Raw genomic sequence first — 24211 nt, 5'->3', positions numbered from 1 at the left:
CGCTTAACCCGCCGTCGACTAACGCTACCTCTAATTACCTCGCCCTTAGATACGAATAGCTTTGACGACGTTTAATGTATCCTCAGACAAAGAGGCTAAGGGTCACAAGGTCGTCGGGAGTGAGACACGCTGGACACTGCGCCGCTACTATACAGGGTCGGCATCTCGTCTTGCGTGCGACGCAACAACGCTGTAGGGGACCCGCCCCAGTTTCTTAGTTGTCTATGATAATAACGTGTCGCAGGATTTCCCCTGTACGTAAAGTATGTTTAGTAATTCTCTAATGCAACGCCAATATTGCCAAGCTCGCCAGTGGTGCTTTGATGGACTCAGCGTTTCACAGTACGCAGGCGACATCGGGATAGGCTCCTAATGACCGAGCCAGCACATTTCTTTCAATAGTCAGTAATAGTTATACTGACATTCATTCACGAGTAGTGCACTTGTCCTTTACTTCCATGCGTCGAATAATGTCATCTTGGAAATGCAACAGTTCAGGCATGCATATGGCATGCCTGAACTGTTGGTCCCTAGCTCCTATAATTACATACCCCCGTCCTAGTTATGCTGCTATTAATCCTAGAATTTATTGTCTTTGGCAAAAGTTGTTCAAGCTAAAATGATGCGTGTCCCTAAAAATACTGTCAATGTTCGAAATGTTTAATGTTCATCCTAATAATTACTTGCATATAATCAAATTTATTTGAATACGTTGGCAGAATTTATTCTATCAAGCTCATTGAAGACAAGATAAGAGAATATATTCTAAAAACTAATTCTCTGGTCTTCAATCAAACCTACTTAATTAAAATAATTAAATTTGTTTATTATTTTAATGTAGGTAATTCTATTTTTCTCCATCCCTAATCAGGGTAGGAGTGCACTAACCGTTCACACTTAATCGGATTGTCAAGAAATGAATGATCACTCGTAAAGTATCAGTTGATTCAGTTGGCCACCATAGAACAAAACAAATGCTTCGAGTATATTAAATTCAAGGGAAACAGTTAAAATTAAATGTTAATGAAACAAGCGATGAGTATTTGCGAAGTTTTTGTAATCTATTCCGTAATAACTTAACGCGACATCCTCACGTGGTCCATTCTTAAATTAATAGCAACAAATTGATTTGTTCTGAAGAAGAAAGAAAGAACTGTTCTGTCTGAAGAAAAACTCGCAAAATATGCATTACAAAGATGTAATTGTAGAGCACGAAACAACAATGCTGTAACAGGGAACAAACCATCTGCCATTAACAACCTCGAGCGTTCATTCGTTAAACGTGCGATGCGCCGTTGTGGAAATACACCCCACATCGAAGGCGCATATCAAACCTTACTTGGCTATCGAGATAAAAATCATTTGGCAAAATATTTCCACAGAGGATGCAGAAATACGCATTCGTAGTTCAGTTCGGGTATGGCAATGCGGAATAAAGCTTTTAATAACGACCTATCGCGTCCATCGAAAAGGAATTGTTGCAAGGCCAGGCAAGGATTTTTGTCGAGGTGTGTTATCATCGAGGGGAGAGGCAACGAGTTGGTCTGACTCCAGTGATCAGCGGAAACCTTTACTCGAGGTCAGCAAAATATGGTGGACCTCGGCGGGGGTGAAAGGCCACTGGATCACGCGCTCCTTAACGCTAAGCATTGATCAGGTGAGCCATTCATATCAAATATTGTGGCAGTGAAAATAAAAAAGATGTCGTAAGACTGACCACCATGAAGTGTCACCAGGCTGCAGTTTATGCAGTTTTGTTGTGAGAGGCACATCAATTTCCAACAACGCAATTCACGTATAATTTCGTCGTTAATAAAAAGAAATCGCCGACGACGCCGGTATTTATTTGTGTCTGTATCATAAATAAATTGGCAGCTTATGAGGAAACTCAGTAAGAAATAAATGAAAATCGCCCACTTATGAGGGCAGAGCAGCTAAAATGGCGTCGTTGACTGCAGCATGTTATCGTCATAAGCGAATAAAAACTGGGACGCTGAATCAAGCTCCTTTTATGTCAAAGCACGAACGCTCCCAACAGTGAATTGAAGCGGATAAATTCCTAGCTCACCGCGCATGACACTACACATTATTACCAGAATTTCATTGCAAAGCCTTACAGTCCAGACTGTGTTGCGATCAACAGCACGTTTATTACCGATGCCCTTTTGGCAGATATAGTGAAGGACGACACCGCACCTCTTCTTCGTTCGTAAAGTGAGGCTAGATTGGTCCAGACATCAATGCATGTGGTCAATGGCTTAATCGACGACCAAAATATTATTGGACAATTAGCCAGATAATTGAATGTTAGCCCAGAGAGCTTAATTATACAGGGTTCGTGATCAAGGAGTGTCATCGTGTTGAGCCATCGAAAAGTGTCAACCATTTCGCTGTACGTACCATCCGAATAAATGATGTTTTTATTTCGAAGATTAACGTTGGTTTCAGCCGTGAAATCTTTGAAAAAAATCAAAAGTCTCGACCAATTCCGTGAGTCAATATCATGGAGTGAGCAGAGTTTCGTTTTTTGACATTTGAGTGAAACAAACCTCGGTTGATCATTCATAAGGTGGGATCGACGAATGAATAGAAGTATGCAGAATTTAGCACTAGAGAACAGTTGTCATTGAAACCACACGACATAATGACTTCAAAGGCATGTAATAATTGTGAATGGTAAAGTTCATGCAGCATGATAATGCAGCTTTATAAGAGAAAGAAGATTTCCGGAAAGGCAGGAAGAATAAACACAGGCACGATGACACATCAGTAACGATAATGCCAACAAGAGAAAAACATGAATTCCGAGAATTGTATAAAAATGTTTAAAAAGTTTTGATATTTCAAAATATTTTTTAAATTTTAAAATAGCATCAATGTCCAAATCATCGATGGACAAATTTCTCAGAAATATGGGTATAATTGATTTAATAAGGTACCACGAAATATGTGCAAAGAGACGTGACTCAACATAGGTAATAGTACAGAATATATTTAACAGAATGAAGCAAATACTTCGGGAGAGACGTGAAAACAATGTGCGCTATGGAAGCGTTAATAAATGCTTTTTTCGCTAACGTACCGAAATATTATCTTGAATCTCATATCCGATCCCGCAGCAGCAGCGGGAACAAGTTAATGTTTTAATATTGCCACACTCGCCAGATCCAGCATGTTGTACATTGAAGATCAACTTATCATATCCAACCACGTACTAACATCAACTGTAAAGTTTCCAGTCTATTACTATAACAGCATCAAAATTCAGAAAGGAGCCCATAAATGTTGAACGCATACGGTAATAATGCGAGGCATACTCCCGTGAAGCCACACGGGAGGAGCGTGCTGGTCTCACGCGGGGTTCGACCCGTGCAGCGCTCGCGGCTCGTAAACCGTAAAACTGAAATTGGTGCCTCGGGGCGCGTACGTGGCCGCTGCGCTCCCCTCGTTACTCTAACGTTCCTCGCTCAATTCTGATACTCAAAATGAATCTTGCGGCAAATATATGCGTGCTCTAACACACGGTTATATGCATTAAATGGTGCATGATTCGTATGGTTTGTATCTTATTACACGAGGAAAATTAAGCACATCAAACCTTCCCAGCTTTAAAAAGCGGTAAGAGATGCAGTTTCCTTGAATGCAGATTTCTTAGGAAAACAACTAATGGTTTTGGTAGCGTAATTCTATATGAGATATCTCTCCAAGGGGTCACGTACCCATTGATAAAATTTTTTGTTACTCAATCTGTAAAATTCAAGAATCCTTACATTCAATTTGCAATAATTCATTACTTTTGAATGGCAAGAAGTGTAATTAATTGATTAGCTTACAGCGTAAATTAGCAGAATAATTATTAATAGCCGGGACCTAGGAACACCAAATGCAGGAGCTGTTTCTATGTGTGCGAAAGGCGTGCGGTGGCAGCAAAACCGCCATCATAGCAGTGGAAATTTTTTCTCCCGGAAGTGGCAAAAGTGGAAACGCGTCATTTGCCGCGTCGCTTTGACACGGGCACGCGGGAAGCGAGCCTCGGTACGGGAGGGAAACCGTGTGGCTCGGTGCGTGTGGCAGCACCGCACAGTGCAGCTCGGTGCGTGTGGCAGCACCGCACAGTGTGGCTCGGTGCGTGTGGCAGCACCGCACAGTGTGGCTCGGTGCGTGTGGCAGCACCGCACAGTGCAGCTCGGTGCGTGTGGCAGCACCGCACAGTGCAGCTCGGTGCGTGTGGCAACACTGCACAGTGCAGCTCGGTGCGTGTGGCAGCAGGTCGTTGTGCACACTTCTGATCATCCAAATTAATTCTAAGTCAAGACGTTTCAGTAGTAACATTTTTCAAACATTTTCCAAACTTCAATCATTCAGACTAGGTCAGCACCTTAGATCTAGAGGCATGAACTATTTCCAATCCCATTACATGGCTCCAATAGGCGCTATATAGTTACGATCAATTGACATAACATTCACAAGCAAAGCTGAACTTAATTATAATCAATTCCTCTCCCGTTGGAGTAATGCTTCGCTTCATTGTGAATATTAATCGCATTATTTTACATTTTTCATAGTTATTCTGTGAACTTTAATCTAATATCTCTACACTCGAAGCCCATAATTCCAAGACTTAAGTAAACATATTATGACGTCGCTTTGAGACTAGTTGAAATCTATAAACACACTTACGATATAAACAATCTGAAAATATGTTAATAGCGAAACGCGCTTAATAACTTGTATGTGATGTGTTAAATCCCCGTCATTGAGTCTTGCAGATGATCGCGAGCCGAACAATCATTCATCTTGGGCAGTATTATTAAGCGCGTAGTCTGGATACCCTAACACCGCTGAATTTAACTTCATATAGCAAGGTCAACTATCTTAATCCACTAAATACAGGACAATTTAGATGAAACCTTCCAAATGACGAATAATTAACTCACTAAACGTCGGATATCGAAATCAAGGTTAGACAATAATAGATGCATTTAACGAGTTCAGAATATGAACTTAGATCAATCATATCTCCGGATGGTCCTTACACTAGATGCTCACGACAAATACAATTTTGTAACTAAAAATTGACACTGAATGAAAAAAACTTTCATTGAATTCAGTTCTTAATTAATGCGAATTTTGCATATTAAATGTATAATTGTGGCCATTGTGTTAAGGGAAAAAAATTCAGTCAAACAAGCAAAAAGTTATTTTTAGTAAGTTAAATAGAGTAAAGTAAACAGTACATTTGTTTGCTTAATAATTTGATATAAGCCATGTTGAATAATACTAACTCCAAAGGAAACAAAATTGTCATCCTGTGCTACGGTAAGTTTAGCGCGTCACGTCTTTCTGAATAATTAGATACGACAGAATAACAATACACAGAAAATGTTACGTAAACAGAATGTATCTGTTTACGTAACACAAGACGCAGCCACATTATCCTAAATAATAATTGTCTATAGGATGAGTCGCTACAAGTTTTGGAACTATGATGCGCCAGCGAAGTGTCCGAGATCAGGGTCTGTCCGGTCGATCATATGAATAAACAACAGGAAATTTTTGCTTGCACAACAATATCAACGATGTTATCAACCTTGTTGTTTTACGATTTACTCGTATAAGGAAAATTCCGGATTCTAAACGAGTTCAGGAGCTCGAAGTGTCATGAATAAAAAAAAAACTAGGACGAGTCATGAGGCGCGAGTCTGTTTTTCATACGCAAGGTAACGGTAAGCCTCCGCTAATGCCAGAGCCGAGCTGGCAGCTCGCAAGGAAATCTTGTGTGGTTTTTGAGCAAATGCATACGTTAGAAATTTTCCCAAAGATCCGTTACATTGCGAAGAAATGCAGAAATATAATGACTAAGCCGTTTGAGTGATTGCAATTTTAGGAGAACAAAATTCAGTACATGAATAGTATATTAAAACGCGTAATATTTATAGTACGATGCACTTATAGAGGAGAATGTACATTCACATTACCCTAAATGACATACCAATTTATTTCACAAAGGAGGTCTCAAATGCGGGGCTCGGCTAAGGAAATCCCCTGTAATGCTATTTTAAGTACATATATAACTTTTACTTTTCCGTTATTAACAACGCGATGATAGTCTATTTCGGAATTTAAATTTGACGATTCAGTCCACAAAGTGTTGAATAGCGAAGTAAATCACATAATTATTTGCTTCATTACACGGAAACACGCATTATCAACTATTGTTCAGAAGTTTTTTAGTGAAAGTCAGAAAAATATTCATTATCAAAAAACGTTATGAACGAAGGCAGTGTGGAAACATTTGTGATTATAAGTTTCATTTTTGACAAAATTCGGCTTAACTCTAAAATAGAAAAAATTATATAGTAGGGAGCCACAAAGATTCTTATGGATTTAGCGAAGGTTTAGCGAGATGCAAGAAGTCGCATCCGCTGGTCAATTTCAAGGCGAGGTCTGCATTGTGACGCAATGCGTGACGTAATGCGTGACGTAATGCGCTGGACCCGTTCCAGCGTGACCCACATGATTATGTCCAACATATAACTGAGTTTCACTTTTCCTCATTTGTGCATAATTTAAATGATAAATTTCCGTGAAAAATTGTCACCGGAACATGAAGTTCCTTGTTTTACCCAGATTTATGGCTCTGGCTCGACCGGCGCCCCAAAATTAAAATATATATATTTCATCGATACAAGGATTTCTCTCTATTTCCACATGTGATGAGTAACATACTGATAAGAGTATTCTCAGCCAAAGACTACAAATAAAATAGACTCTATGAAGCTAGCGGATGCTGTTCTTTTATATTATGTGTCATATAGTGAAATCATCAAATAAAGTTCAATGTACGTTACTATGGACTTCGTGACACATCAAGAAATTATTAATGCAGCTCATGTAGAATGAGAAATAATAACAAATTACTTGAAACATCGCACTTAGATCTGTTCACAGCTAACGCTTTCCCATTTTCTACATCAGTTCTACACTCGGAAATGAATCCCTTTTCCCGAAAAAAAAATCATAGAAAAAATGCAGGCATTGTGTGCTGACTATCATCGAAGGCAAGATACTTCACGGCAAGCACTTTATCTAAACATATAACAATCCTTCAGTGGAAGGATCATGACAAGTGACCATGCAATAATAGCGCAGGACTGTCAGGAGTGCAAGGTCTCCTCGCAAGTGCGTGTGGCGAATGACGACCACGACAGCTGGAGATATGCTACGACCTCAGCATATATTCTTTCAAGTGCCAGAAACATATACATTAACCTCGCACATTGGGTGAAACTTGGAGCCACTGCCATGATAAAAATAACCGTATCTCCAATTTCATGAACAAATAACGAGAACAACCTTATATAATAATTGATCACAAAGAACTAATTTATATAGATGGTTGTATTTTCCTTTCGTTGTTATCTCTCTTACGCAAAGGATTATTTTGATGAATATAATGTGGGTATTATTATTATATTAAAAATATTATAACGTTTATATTATTAAACGTTAAAGGCGCATCGCTGTGCATGCAAATGCAGCGGTGAGTGCATTAATTACGAAGCATAACGACTAGACCTGACTTTGCAGTGGGTATCAACATCGCTTGCATGTCACACGCCGCGGCATCCACAGGCCAGCTCCACAACCAAGTAATTCGCGTCAAAAACATAGGCAGAACAGTTAGACTTGAAACAATTGGTCACTGCCATATTATCAAGAATGCATCACTTATAACTCCTAAGAGGTTGCGTCGCGGTAGCAGTTGACAAATCGATCAATTGTTGCTAACCAATTCAACTGCATATATGTAAAGGCCAAACACAATCCGGACCAAATGAATGCCATGACAAACTTTACAAAAAAATATTCATTTATGGCCTACTTGGACGCAGCTGACAGGTATCTGTCACGGAAAACTTGATTATAACTAAATGGTAATTTTGTCAGTGATAAAATGTAACTCGAAGCGTCCTGATTATACTATAAATATTAAAATTAGTCATGACGCGGAATGGAGTCAACACATAATTCATCGTTAATATAATATTTGAGCAGTGAATATAGTAGAAGTGTTCGTCACATCTCAGATTAAATAACGCGTAAGCATTCACTTGCGCCTCAAAATAAATAACAAATAACCCTTTGTTTGCGGCCTAATTAAGCAGTATCAGTGAATTAGCATAGGCAGGGAAGTAGCAAGCAGGCCACGCCCTCCCTTGAATGCGGTCAAGAAAACTCTGCGGGGCCGAAGTTCAAAGTTAAAGAGCTGAGGGCACATAAAGTTCGGCCGAGGGCTGCTGTATATCTACGGCGGCCATGACCGCGAGAGCCGCCCCACCAAAGGACAAACCGGCCTCTCCTGAGAGCGCAATTAAATAAGTTAAACTACTGATTCACCGTATTATTAAGACATAATACAGTACAGTCGACATTCTATTCTTGCAGAACAATAACTCTCTAAACTGCCATTGAGTGAGAATTTAAAAACTACCAACATATTCTACGTCATCTCCAACTGAAACTCGTCTACAACTTGCCTCTTCTATTTGGCTAAAGCTACGTCAAATAACATTTTATTATAACGAAACTCAAATTGATGACAATATTCGTCCGTTCTATTCTCTATCATTGCAATGTCGCAACGATCCTGTAATATCTGCCGCCTGCAAATGGGCTGTGAAAGGTATCCATGATACGCTCGTGACGTTTATTTAATCGATCATTCTGCCGCGGGCACGAACGTAAAGGTATGTCGGCTGGCATAGGACACGTGCATGCATTGCATGAGTGAAAGTGGCTGGGAGATACGGCGGCGGCGGCGACACCAGCGTGACACGACCTGTCACAGCGGGAACAGGTCGGCGGGCGCGTCTTTGTTACCTCCTGCAGAAGGGTGGTGCACGTTCGTTTACAGTCTCTTGTGCACTTATGGAGCTTATTTCCTCATATCATTTTTTATGATAAATATAAGAGGAACTAGATACATCATGCTTGACGAAGTTATTATAGGTAATCAGGATGTTAATTAATCTCATAATTTCAGCTTCAGCAAAATCATAAACAATTAATTTTTTCACAGTGAAAGCATAAATAATATTTGAATAACTAAAAAAAAATTTTGAAGTTCACATGTTCTAGAATATACATATATACCGAAAGCCCTCTTTACTAATGTACTGTGTTAGAGTGCAAGGTAAAAACATACGATAGTCACAGCTCATCGGTAAGTAAACGCAAGTGGCAATGTTTTGAGTCTATGAGAGTAGGAAGAACTGTAACTGAAAACACACTCGCTAAATCCGGAGTAATTCTAACAAAGGGCTTCGTTATTTATTTGCACCAGCGGAGACCCCACCCAGCAAATATTGGAAGTTTTTGGAAGCGTTGACAAAAACTCAGTACAGATCTGCTCACGAGCTAGCTAGCATGAGCTCGCTCCGCTGCGCTCGACAAGCGACATTTGAAACAATAAATAACCTCCATATTAGGAAACTAACAATCTGCGTCACTGATCACGTGAGAGCCCGTAACTACTTTAATCATTTGAAATGAAATAAAATCTTAGACTGTGACTACAATTATGAGTACAGCTTAATAGTTGAAGAATAAAATTTAGTCCGTGAGTTTATCTTTGCCTCAGGTCGCAGCACGAATAGATTTCGTGCGGCACGATGCTGCAACGAAAGTTGTTAATGCGTAAAATTTGCATCCTATTCACTTGTTAATGAATGATAATACAACAATAAGTCTCCCTGAAGGCATTAAAACCAAATAGAAAACTATAAACACTATATGAAAGACAATAGCCGAGGGGCACAGATTAGAACAATATTTTGTTCAATAACATAACATAATACAATATACAATAATATTGAATGAATACAATATATTGAATAAAACCTCCTAGTGACTCAACTTCACTTGGAACAGTCCTTCCGATACAACGCATTTCGATAACATTAAGCATATGGAATTGGCACTATATAGAGTTCAATTTGACCTTCAGACCGCTCGTTCGAATAAAGGTTTGATTGGATCACACGCAAGACTTGTGCTACAAGGATTGTGCTCTCATTTAAGCCCTCAAATCAACGAGGCATCGGTGTCGCTTGAACATGTAGCGCGCCTGTGCGCCCTTGGCTTCGCTATTCAGGCGTTTCAGTAAGCGATCGAAAATTCCATACGGACTCAGTGCAACATTTTGATACACAACTTTTGGACTTGAGATTGGTTACGTCACGTCACGGTCAGACAACACAAAATCTATCTACTAATAACTACTCAAAACTAGAACTTAAAGCTAATTAGTATCCAGAATTCACGCTAATTTTTATGCAAAATAGTAACAGAAATAAAAAACTACAAATACCTTTCACCAAAAATACCGCATCAAGCAAAGACAATTCCCTCATCAAGCCATGAGCAAATATTCAATTGGAAACGATATATGGCTTGCGACGATGGGCAAGTCACGATCGGGCTGCAGGCAATATGAAGATTATCGTGACATGGGACTTCACCAGAACAATCTCCAGGGTCCGTTACACATGCAATCAACTGAAATTCTGTGAGTTCTAAAATATATCTCCAAATGAAGAATTGCAATAAGATCACCAGTTAGTTGTCATTTGGCAAATCTATGCAGAAGAGCATAACAGCACATATTTTTTACTTCGCGGATTGACGCACTGGAATGAAAGACAGGTGCTGAGGGACCGCACCGAGCACCACACACCCTCGCACCGCGGCTGATGGAGCCCAACTAACTACCTGGCTGTGGCACCTGAGAGTCGGCAGCCAATGACAGCAGCGGCTGGCAGGCCGGATAAACAGAAGTCATTGCAGCAGTCACGGGGTGATGCTCTTACCGTCACGCGACATTGGCAGCTCTTGGCTCCAATTATTTGCCTTTTCTTGTGCAATGAAATCCAAAGCAAAACAACGAACTCCGAACACCTCAATTGTCTAGCTCGATTTGCTGGTATGCACGCCTCTCTAATTTTGCCTTCTTTGTGAGGGATGCAATGTAGAAGAACGGGATGAAGAACGCGAATTTAATACATAATTTTATTCAGAAGGTATGTAAACAATGGTAGACTTTTTTAAACAATGATTACAAGCAGGAAACATTATCACTCAAGCCGTGTTTCAAATGCAATACACATTGCAAAGTATGAGGCCACGATTCACGAAGAAATGGTTGGAAGCAGTTAGCCACGAGAACACACCAAAAGCGGTCATTATCAAACTCGTAAACTACTTAGCCTCCACAAAATCAACTCAATCATTCAAGCGTAATAAGCGAAAGTTTACATTGCATGGGTATCATTTTATAATAGTGACTCGGCATAGGTCCGGCGCACCTAGATCAGACCGGTCACGCATGCGTCTTGCAGCGGCAGAAGTTGCCGTATCTGTCAGTCGTTGTGATCATGTCTCGTCCACAAATAACGATTAACGTTCGTGGGGTCTACGTTTATATGTGCATACATTCATGAGTGAGCCAAGAGCAAATGAGAGAGCTGATCTCTAGCAAAATACGAGCTCAGCAATGGGCGATCTGCAAGCGGAGAGATCAAACCAAAGGTTGACAGCGCCAGAAAAAGCAGTTTGTGTCAAGCGCTCTTTACTGCAGCAGCGCATGGCGGATCTGAACGTAGCACCACGTGGAAACTCGGGGCGAACAGAACCCTAACATACAATTACCATAGATGATTCAATAAATTAAATGAGATTGTGAAAATTGAAAGCAAGCTATATACCTATCGTCGGTGAGATTTCTATACATGAAATAATACGTTTAACTTTTTTCAAAGAGTACGCGGAGATAAATTATATTTCATTTAAAAGTTCGAAAAAAAGTATTGGAAAGTATTTTCCTTCGAAATAACCCAGAAAAGCCTGGCTGGTGATCAGGTTAAGATTGAAATAATGTGATGTGTTTAACACTATAGAAGCACGGCAGTTGTACACCACCTTGAAACATTGTGAGAGGTTATTTTAACCTCATGGGTTTAAAAATTGTTAATAAGTCTCTTTTACCCCCGGACCTCCATTGGATGAATAAAATATCATTTTAATTGCTAATTTTATTAACTTTAAGCTAAACAGTTTCTAATTTGAGCGTCGGTAGGCGTCTTTCGCGGCATGTCGTTACTATGCAAGGAGGAGTACCTATACTGTTCGTTCAATACACCTGTCATCGTGTTACATATGAAACGCGCTCCAAACTTGTTCTGACAAGTCTGAACACAATGCTACTAATGTGTACAGTTTTGTAACACGTAACTATAACGTTTTTTGCGTTGATATGATGTTGTGCAGAAATAAAATCAAAGTATATGTAGCATGAGTTCACAATGACGTCATCGTGCATGGAGAAAGAGTACTTAAGTGTACTAAATGCAATTGATGTATCAAATTGTTAGAAAGTAATTAGATATATAATAATGAAAGAATAAAAGTCACAACATTTCTTGGCAATGAAGTAACCCTTTACATGTTCTACCTATTTTAACGTGCAAATTGAGGACATTTTGACCTCACCGTGCTTCCAGTGTTGAAAAAGAAATTAAATCGTCCAGAGAAGCAGCACAATTAAGTATTTTCTTTTGTTCACAAAGCATAGGGGGGAATAGCATGCTGCAGAGGACAAATTTGTTTACATTTTTAGCAAAATATGTTTGAGTTTAAGTTGGAATGGCGAGCGCCGCGGAGTTAATAAGCGGATGAGTTCAGACCAACAAGCGCTGCTCTGAAAGAACGCCCAAAATAGGTCAGCAGCTATGGACTTCAGCAGCCATGCCTGAAATTACAGAAACGGTCCACCGTCTCACCGATAATGACATAAAACCAACAGAAAATCATTCTTGCAATGAGCAAACTGAACCGATGAATTCTAGCTTCGTTTTATCAGAGAAAGAATTTACGCTACACTTCTATCACAAACCTCATGACAAGAAATGTTATACGGATTTGAAAATTTACTTTGAAAAATGTTTTGGGATGGAAGTTGCGAAAGCATCTCGGTTCACGTTAAGACAGATTCAAAACACATCCATAGAATGCAGGGAAAAATTAAACGAATAAGATAGTCGAGCTGATAGAGGCGGAGCGTTTCATTCGGAAACGTCGGCGTTCGCATGCTGCACATGCAGGCGAATAAAAAAAGATATCTATATATTTACTTGCATAAATTTCTAGTGTTTTAGCTAAATGCCCAACAAACGTACTTTTGGAAAGAAAAAAACGCTAAGTTTTACATGGTCACCTCTATAAGTCTTAAAATTCTTAGTCTTAAGTCTTATAAATTCTAAATAAAATACAATTCTTAGTCTTATAAGTCTTAAAATTTTCATAATGGCCCTGTACATCACAAATAAATGGATGGGAGCAAAATTTCCACAACTTCACCACAACTGGATATTTTGTTCTTATTATTACAGCGTAAATTAAAATTCGTAAGCCCGAGTATGCGGCATATAAAATATTGGAGAAACTTAGCACCAAACTGAAAATCAAAAGAAGCCAACATAAGAACTTATGACGTGCATTGCCGTATACATGAAAAATTTACCATTTATCGCCAAAGTATACGAATTTACGGCAAACAAAAAATCTCACTAAACCGGCAGATCATCCGTTTACTTTAACCGTTGATCAACTACAGAATCTCTCCAAACTAACAAAGCCAAATATTTTTTTAACCCGTGCCTTCAATTATTTCACGGAATATTTTCAGCGGCTGTTTTTACAGCTACCAGTACGTGTTCGTTGTGTCTATGTTTTTGTTGCTTTACCAGCGGTCACAGCTATATTTACCACAGCTACAGAGGCTGTCGATGTAGCAGGTATCATGGTTGTATTAATTCAATTATGGCTGGTATCATATCCCCGCGGCATTTGTAACCGTCTGCTAATTGTTGAGCCTATTATAATCAAGTGCTTATAGTCATTTTATCCGTTCACATCCCTTCTTATGCCTATTTATTTTTCACTTGCTATTAATCTTATGTATGACGTACCTTTGAAGTTCGTTTGAACCAGACGTCACGATGAATGCTTATTACAATAATAATATTTGTACTATCATTATGCTATAGCAGTAGTTTTTACCGATGATCAAGATGTACTTACTGCAGCAGCTATACCACTTCGATCTCGGCTATTTTACCGCTATTTAAGAAGAAGTTATTGGAGCTGTTGCCACAGCTACTGCACCCGTTGTTGCTGTTAGCCCACGGTGAAATGCCACGTTGTTGTAGCTGTTTTTGTCACTGTCAGAAAACGCAGCCACTGCTAATATTGTAACTGTTTCTACCACTGTTATAAGTGACGCCGTTGACACAGCATGTTGTTTCTTTTTTTTCTCTCCGCTGTTTCAAATGCAGCCTCTGACACTATTGCAACTGCTTTTACAGCTGTTCGGGTTCCACCATTGACACTGTTGCAACTGTTTCACCCGCTACTCCAGGTGCAGGCATTAGAGATGTGTAGCTATTTCAACGATGTTCAAGATGCAGCAGTGGAGCTGTTGCAGCTGTTTTTACCGCTGTTCCAGATGCAGACACTGCATGCAGCTGTTTTTACCGCTGGTCCAGTTGCAGACACTGCATACAGCTGTTTTTACCGCTGTTCCAGATGCAGGCACTGCATGCAGCTGTTTTTACCGCTGCTCCAGATGCAGGCACTGCATGCAGCTGTTTTTACCGCTGTTCCAGATGCAGGCACTGCATGCAGCTGTTTTTACCGCTGTTCCAGATGCAGACACTGCATGCAGCTGTTTATACCGCTGTTCCAGATGCAGGCACTGCGTGCAGCTGTTTTTACCGCTGTTCCAGATGCAGGCACTGCATGCAGCTGTTTTTACCGCTGTTCCAGATGCAGGCGCTGCATACAGCTGTTTTTACCGCTGCTACCCCCACTTCCTCACGCCGGCCTTGGCATTTGTGTGCCGAGGTCGCGCGCTCGCCGCTGTTGCTTGCAAGCGCAACCAAAGCTCGCCAGTAGCGCGGCCACTAACGCTGTACTCGTGAAAACATACGTAAGCTTTGAGCTGATATTTGATCAAGTCTTGAAGTAAACCTGCAAGTTGTCTATCGTTTTATAACTACTCGTATTACTTTATTAGGAAAAAATATAAAATTCTCTGTATTTCCTTCTGACTTTAGGAATGGTAATCAGACATAAAAAAATTTTCATTGCTTTGAACCTAAACTTATTTTCATCCAATATTATGAGTTTATATAACATGTTCACATCGTAAACATCGAAGATATATAAAAATTAAAATAAGTTCCGCTCAACGTTCAGACAACAACAATTAAATATCGTGCTGCATAAAAAAAATATTTCAATTTTCAAGCGACGAGAAAACAAATTAGAAAGCGCAACTGATAATGCAAACAAAATGAAAAACAAGTCAAGGAAATTAAAATAACGTAAATGACACGTATCTTGAGATATTAAAATCCAAAAATCCTAAAATAAGTATTCAGGATTAAATTATTTCAAAGTATTAAATTATATTCAAGAAACAACTCTAGAGAGATGACATACATTATAATCAGGCGAAGGTGGAGAATAAACGAATACATTAAAGCGAATGCTCGCAGGCAGATTGGAAGTGGCCTAGCAACCAACGCTCAGCACCTGACGGTCTTGAACGTAATTATTTATCAGGAACGTTGGGCAGGAAGAGCAACACTAATGATGCACAGGTCACAGGGGACGTCTGCATGTCTGTTGAACACAGCGAACGAAGGAACCGATGAGACGCTAGAACAGCGGCTGAATATTGTGCCTAATTTGTCAGCAAGCTTCAAGAAATTTAATAAGATTAAAATAAATGTAGATTTACCGTCCGTCGATAGTGGGCAAACCCGAATTACTCCGAACCCATGTACACCAAAAATCAATTAATCTTAAAGGTTTAATGTTTCATAGTTAATAACAGCGAATAAAACACAATTACTAAAATTTGAGACGCTAGGCAAAATTATGTCTTCAAAAATACGTGCAAAATCACTTAGTCCGCTGCAGAATCACTTGAAAATCTTAACAACACGAGTGCAATAATCCACGGCGAAAAACTGAGCTCCCAACTTTGAGCAGATCTCAATAAAACACTTAATTGCTGACCTTAGAGAAAATGAGGAAGAATTGCTGCCGCTATAACTACGAACAGGTTTTTATCGCCAGCAGCATCACAACTGAAACATTTACCTCATGCAACATGGCAATGCAACTTGTCAGCGATTTCATAATACTTCCCAACGAAGTCATTTAAATCTTATTTTTTAAATAAAGTATAGCGCTTGCATTTATAAATTGGATAACGTTTATGTGCTGCAATACATTTTTTTGTTATCACGCTGGACAAGCAATTTATGAAGATAAAAACTCAGACAATCGTTTCAAACTTAATGACTCCACATTTCGAATAACTATGCCGTTTTAGAAATGTGTTATACTGGTGATTTACAATGAACAAACCAAACACTAGGAGATGCAATACTCAATTTAGAAACTCATCAAAAACGATTCATTTCAAAGGCACCTTAACTCCGGAGAGCTGGTGCATTATTTGATAATTTGAGTACAAAACCAACTCGCGAATCGAATATTTGTGATCGAACTAAAGTATCTTGGATCCAACAAAAACGTCGACTTGTAATCATGAATCCGAGCCACGCCAAACACGTCACTCGTCCAGAAGTATTAGAAATAAGAAAAAGTTTGTTCATGTGTGTGAAGGAAGCCACGGGTTGTGAATATACATGTATATGGGCTATTATAGCGCGTATCCACATTTTTAGTGAAAGAATTACGAAACATTCCGAAGCGGGAGAAACGAAGATTTGGACAAAAATTTTACATTTTTAGTATTGGATTATTCGATCGATTGATTATTTATTGGAAAAAATTAAGCGGTCCTTGAAACTTTAAAACGGAATGTTGATACAACGCCATTTTTTGTATTTTAAATCACACTAATTCGTTTTAAATATTTTCAAATGAAATCTTATAACACTTGGATTATATCTATCACAAGCACCGCCGAGTTCAGCTGCAAGTTGCAAATAAACTTGAGGTCTCTGCGTATCTTTAAGTCTAAACGATCAGTTCACATAACTTAAATAATACAGGGAAATGTATGTACTAGCACATATCAGCTAATCAAGATAAGTGATCATGAACCATCATATGTCGCCCGCATGATTTCAATGAAGCTGCACCATAAAGTGACATTAACAACAGAGCAAGCCGACCACCGCCACTTTGTATCAATGAAGCATATTGGGTAACGAGAGTACTGTGACACAAAGCACTGTGACATTTTTCACACTGAACGGCGCTGGGAAGCTCGAACAGGAGATCCATCGGAAGCAACACAGACATGTTGAAACGACGCCACGAAGGAAAGGTCAGTCGCTCCACTCCCATAACTGACGAACCAAAACGAACTTCACGACAACGTCGCGACATTAGCAGTACGGGACTTGGTGATAATATGTCGTAAGCAAGCCCGATTTCTCAAATCCTAACGTAGTAAATGATTCAACGGGATCCATGATGAAAAACTCTCAATGCAGTGAAGGTACGATGTATTTGACGGGGACCAGCCACTATACCGTGATTCGATCTGGTATCTAATTGATGAGGTACATGAGATCAGAATCATACGTCCTTTTCATGTTAGGGTACAAGGACGATTCCTCTACAAATGCTTTAGTTGGTGGGACTTGAGAGGGAGACCAAACCTGATTGAACTGCTCAATCTTAGAATTTTCAAATAATTTAGAACACCATTTGTGCAGAACATAAATTTTCTCGAGATGCCATGGGACTTATTGTTCATTTGTTATGTTAACTGTACGAAGTTGGATTCGTAAAAAAATTGAGTCGATTAATGATCAATTTATCATCAGATTTAAATTGATCATTCTGTTTTAATCTGACGAACAGAGAGGACAGATTAAAAATGAAAAGACTTGTACTCACTGAAGGAGCGCGGTCTGGCAGCTCGATGGCAAGGGCAGGTATCACAGGCAGACCGTTGCACAGAACCCGCACTCCAGCTCGGTCCTCTCCCGCGACGCGCGCGAATTGCCGTAGAGCGAACGGTCGTCAAATGATCGGTGATCGCCGGGACTGGATGAGACGAAGCTTTGGCTGCAGTTATTTGTTGCCGAGCGTTAGGTTGTAAATGGTCTTCAAGTGGTTCATCTCTCGAACACCGACAGTCTGAACTTTTAGAGCTGTTAACACTCGCCGAAAGTTCAGATTTGTGAGCTGAGTCTACAGGTGAGTTGGGTGGCGGTTTTGTATCAGGAACGCTTGTGCAAGAACGGCCGGAGTGACAGCGTAGCAATCCTTCGTGCACTGCAAGAAAATACGAAAGTCTTATGCATTTCAAGGTGAAAATATCTAAGATAATTACCGTAATAATAAAAATATTAGATCAGTATTTACAAAAGAAGACAAATCATTGAATATAGACAACGAATAAATCAACTCCACGAAATATGTCAAAGTCCAATTCATACTATATAATTTTTAGAATTAATTCAACTTCCTTGAATACCTGAAAATTAATGAATTCAGCTTCTCTGAACATCGTGATTACTTCTTACCACATGGTAATTGAAGAAGACTGCCAAAAAAAATCATCGTTTTCTACTACGCCAGTCAAAAAGTATTTCGATTCAGAGAAAACGTTACTATGCTATGCAGAACTACGGTATTTTTCTTGGCATTTTCATCCATAAAGCAGAGTGAACGACTCATGGTTGAATTAAATAATTCAACCATGGAACGACTTATCTAAATCATACTGATTTGAATTACAACGCTAAATAATAAATTAAATAAAACAAACAACCTTTTTTCACTAATGACTGGCTCGACTAAATTTCGATTTACTATCATACTGAGTTTGCTGGCCGCTATTAACATCCGCAGAGGCTCTCACCGGTATATATTATAATAACATAATATAATGGTGTCAGCTTTGGTCATTGGCCTGTCACCGATTCTTCACCGCCCGACCATGTTCCCGATTTCGGCCAAATTTTTTTTCTTTAATTGTTTTCCATAAATAATAGCTGCGGATTTCAAGCCCCCAACTCTCAAATCTTCTTACATGGCGATCTCGACCACTCTGCCACACCGAGCGCAGGCTAGCCTAAAATTTCTTATATAAATCCTCTAACTTAACATATATCCACCTAAATGACATTTCTCCAAACTCAACGTTTTTCCAATTATGCCTCGAAGGATTATCCACATATTAATATTTAAACGTCAAACGAAAATGCAAATTGTGTAACAAAATCAAGAGTCTGGATCTGAATCAGAATAACATGGAGTAACTCTGGGCATCCAAAGATAACAAAACATCTAGACGAATTTTCATCGAAAAGTAAAGTTTAAACCCAACTGAGTCTTTGACTACAATGGTGCACACCCAATATATGCGCGCGAGGTCTTAAATTAAAGTTTTTAGGTCAAAAATTGCAAAACTCGCTTAGAACAGCGAGCGTCTAGAGCAAGCTAACAAGAGTCAATGAGTGCAGAAAGTGTTGACAGAGTTGCCATCTATTTCTTTCTCGACGATGACCGAAGCTGGTTTCGAGAGTATAGGTTATTCCGAAGACTTTATCTCAAGAAAAAACTGTTGCTAATAGAAATAAACTAACCTTGAATTATCTTTAGATCTATGTTAAGTCAAATCACAAGACGAAATCAGTTTTATGAAAAAATATGTAACATGTAATCAAACAAAGTGGCCCATTCATAGAAGCTGTTTTCAACCGGTTACGGCACTGAGAAAAAATGTAAACTTGGATATACTGATGAGGTACATGAGATAAAAATGTTGTTCTCTGGATATGCACCAATGGAAATTTTAGACAATTTGAAGAGACAGTTTAATTTGAATTTGTTTATGAGCAAAAGATTCGTTCAATTTAGACCGGAAACGAGGAGAGTGCAAGAAAAAATTAACCTGAAACAGAAATTGCCACACAGTCCTTCTTGCCGGCACAAAATTATTCACATGATGACGAGAATGTGTTGCCTTCAAGCGATGGAAAAAGTCTCCCCTATTAAATTTAATCTGCTTTTAAAGTAAGAACTCAAGAGAAGATTACGTAGTTCTTTACTTGTCATGCACCGAACTGGAGGAAATAGCGCAGCCTGTACGTGCAAGTTCTCACTTACGCAACGTCGTGGTGCAGAGACGTGCAATCTCCACGCCATCACAACGGCTGCCAGCGCGCCAATACTGGAGTTCGCAGGACGAATTAAGATATTTGTAACTTGAAGTATTGCGGCCGATGTTCTAGCCAACTTGGCTAATTGAATCGAAATGCGAGATGAAAGTTTTCCTCGATCTTTTGTACACGACAATGCACTCGTTTTCCGCATAATTTACGTTATAATATTTCATATAATATAAATAGGACAAATAAAACGTTTTTCCATACATGAAACTTTAAAAATGTAATACAAACAATTCTATAGTTACTCGAATAGTTTTGAAGACATAGCTCAGGCAATTTTTTTCCGGTTGTCATACCATTTTTACACCATTGAGATATTAATTATAAATTTTTCGTGAAAAATATCAAGCACCAGTAAAGCCATCGATGTATGTAAAAGATAAACGGTTATTTCCATCACTGCCCGCCGCGATTATATTGCAGTAATGACATTACAGAGTTGGCAGGGCATGTGTCTGTATCACGCAAAGCGCAGTCGGCAATTAATCAAGAAAGTGAAACTCGTGTCAGAAATGTTACAGAGCAATTTGGTGTAACATTAAGTAAAGGATCACGTAGTCAACACGTTCGAAACAAACTGCCAAGCAGCGCGTGCGGATTAACGTGCTAAACGCGTGCATGATATGACCACGGCAAGGCCCTGCATAAACGTTTCTGCGTGCGCAGTAAAATTTAGAAACTGCTTCTCAGTGTTGGTGTTTCCGTCGCAAAATAACACATGCTATTTGATTAAAAATAAGCAGTCGGCCAAGAAAGACATTAATTAAATTTGAAGACTTGGTAAACAATGGATTGACCACAAATGTATTTCCCCAAACGTCACCACTTTTGTCTTTGAAAACGTCCAATGAAACTTCAGTTCAGTCAGAAGACATACGTGTTTCCCAACGACCACTCAGTGACAGGTGATATGTACAGTGAAGCATCACCCAAGGACTGCAAACTGTTGGCACAATTTCCAGGATTAACCTCCTCAACGTGGAGTCACCTACAGAGGAGCATGTGCACAGGCAACTTGAGGTCCTTCCCAGGCCTACGCCTGCGGCGATCCCATGTGTATAATGTTTTCCTGGATGACAATTACAGTGAGAATAAATTGTGAATTTTCACGGCTGGCAATCATAGAGACGACCTTGAAGGCCGCCATCCACGGAATCCAATCAAAAGTTGGAGTTGCTCAGGGCGCATGTAATAGGAAACTGCAACCACTCAAGATATTATTATTGGTTCAGGCAATGCAGTAACTTGGATTTGCTGGTTGTACAGATATAGCAAAGCAATATAACCTACTCGACTCGACATGAATTAACGATGTAAATCACGTTTGCAAAGAATTCACGTTTCCCTAAACGATTATGAAGTACTCGTTTCTCTCAAAGCTCATACCGTATTAAGTTCAAGCAGTTAAATGATTGGCCTGTTCAAAAAAAACATTGCTCTGAGTCTGTAACAATTGCTTGGCTAAATTTTCTACAGCTCAAATTAGGGAATTTAACGAAATACAACACTTACGAACATCACTTACCCCAGACAATTACATCACGAGTTGCAAACATAAGAGTTCTCACGACTGACGAAGACACCGACACCCCGCAAACAGAAACAAATCAAAAGGACCCAAGGTCGAAAGTTATCTAGGGGCCTGGGAACGCTTCGGCCTGCATCTGTCAGGTGAGACACAGAGCTATGAGAGACGCCTGGATGGGCATAGCCAATGTCGCCGTGGTAATTACGAAGCAGACTCGCTTTACGCGTCACCCTTTCCCTCTTTTTCCAACAAGGACGAGACGGCTGGTGGAAGTTATGGGATTTAGTCCAAGCCAAAGTCTAAACGCTGATCGCTATTCACTCGAAGACAATAATAGTCAACGGCTCTCATGTCCACTTTGTCCAGCTATCTACGCGGAAACGAACCTCGAAGTGGTAAGGTTTTTATTGTTGTAATACTGAAGCCTCGTCAATTCTTACTCAAATGTCGTTTTGCTGACACGCAATTCGCAACGTGTCTGTGCTGTTTGTTGTGGCCATTCACATACTTAGAACTCATATAACGTTTCTGTCACAATCTGCTGTCAAACTGCATAAAAATCACAATCTGCATGAAAATATAAATGCATTGATTGAAACACATTAGTTTTCAACCATCGGTACGGACGTTAAATTTGCAGGTAAGAGTTACTAATGGATTCCATTATGTAAGCAAGAGCACATCGAATACTTCAATGCTCCGGCAGCTTCAAAATGAGACTTCTCAAAAGAATGTTGCTTTCATCTGAGTGCGCAGCGACGAAAGTCGTTTATGTGGTTACTTGTAGTTCTCCTCTCTGAGCGCAAGGTGCCGTCGTCCCTTTTGAATTAATTTATTTCTATAAGGCTTGCACTTTTCCTTCTCGTATGAAAGTAATACAAATTTACACTATATAACTGCAACATAAAACCTTGACAAGTTTAAAGTGATTTGTTCCATCAAACTAAAACTATTTAAATTATATTATTAATGATTATGTAAAGTTGATGTTAAAAATTGGCGAATTCAAAATTGCCACTTTTTTACACTCGAGCCTGTAGAATGAATAATATCGCTCAACATCCTACAACATCAAGCTCCCAAAACGCAGTCTAATCCTTTTAACATCCCCATTCCCCCGCTTTTCAGAACTTTGCATTTCAAGATGTTTATTTCAGAATTATATATGTGTTTGAAGTTCAGTTTAGTTTATCTTGGAATTCAAAGCAAAAAAATAATTGCAAGTAAATCGCAAAGAAAATTCAAATAACCATTGCTGAGTTATGATGGGGTATAAAAAATAACTGTACGATATAAGACATGCACAAACAAAAATTTGCCCAATTGCCGACCATCCTCACAATCAACTTTCATTATTATTCTCAATAAAATTATTAAATTCAACAAATGCGTAAAATTCTGACAGGTATTCAATGCCGTAACAGTCGATTAAGGAATATAAAATATATATTTTGCATATTTATCCTCTTAAAGCACCAGATTTTGATGATCTAGTGATGCGCTGCATATGAGGACCTTACGATACAGCAAGGCGTCACAAAGAAGCGACCACGTTCTACATTTTTTAAGAGAAAACATTTTAAGAGAACGAGAACATTTTTTTTTTAAATAAATTGCTTCCAGGACCTAGTATAATCAATAGTGGCATTAAGATGGAATAGCAATAACTGCAAGAGTACATTCAGCATCAACACTGTCCACAGACTGAACATAACGGAGGATAAGATGCGTGCAAGAGGAAGGATGAAGCAAGAAACAACAAGACGCTCGCACAACAATGTAATAGGACGGTTGCAGCTCCAGAGCGAGTCCCGGCGTGGCAGCCTAAGTCACGATCCTCTTTGTCGGTACACAACACATCGCACTCTATTGCTCCTGGAAATACATTTCAAGCCACAATGTGCAAGGACTACTGGAAGAACTCAAATGCCACAAAATGTTTTAAACGTTCCAGGTAAAATTTAACGATTTCAAAAGATTCAGTGCAAATGGACCTGGAAAATACAGAGTGAGAAGCGTTTGAGTCCCCGGTATCATTCCAGGAAGTTCAAACAAAATGTAGAAAAAGTTGAAGCAATGCAATTACAAGTAATAGAAACAGAAGTAGGATTTTAAGAGCAGGAAAGGAACAAGCAGATCGCATGTGCACAAAAAAGTACAAACTTATGAGTAAAAGAAGCAATCATTCACGGAAATACACAGTAATGACTATTACCTACTTTTTATTTCTTGCTAAGAAATAAGAATAGGAAATACAAAGACTACTGATGCCATAAGATATGGCTAAAAACCGTTTAAACTTCGTCTAAGAGAGTGGCAGGATGTCTGACTCAAGAGGGCGCCGTTATTGAAACCTGACCTAAAGAGCCAGATGCACGGGCTCCCAGAAACTTGA

At 39.3% G+C, this 24211-nt stretch overlaps 1 protein-coding gene across 1 annotated transcript in view; it reads right to left on the bottom strand.

The window, feature by feature from the left end:
- Positions 1 to 8261: 8261 nt before the first annotated feature.
- The window catches only part of LOC108665564, a 61804-nt gene continuing 45854 nt past the window's right edge, over positions 8262 to 24211 (bottom strand). Inside the window, exons 3-4 of the mRNA XM_018152336.2 lie at positions 18007 to 18387; positions 8262 to 8362 (exon numbers count right to left, since the gene is read on the bottom strand). Coding sequence (XP_018007825.1) covers positions 8262 to 8362; positions 18007 to 18387 — 482 coding nt within the window. The remainder of the gene's footprint in view (positions 8363 to 18006; positions 18388 to 24211) is intronic.

Source organism: Hyalella azteca, unplaced genomic scaffold (genome assembly GCF_000764305.2).
Source record: "Hyalella azteca isolate HAZT.00-mixed unplaced genomic scaffold, Hazt_2.0.2 contig10368, whole genome shotgun sequence".
NCBI lineage: Eukaryota > Metazoa > Arthropoda > Malacostraca > Amphipoda > Hyalellidae > Hyalella > Hyalella azteca.
Note: the sequence above shows the minus strand (reverse complement) of the source record. Positions and strands in the feature narration are given on the sequence as shown.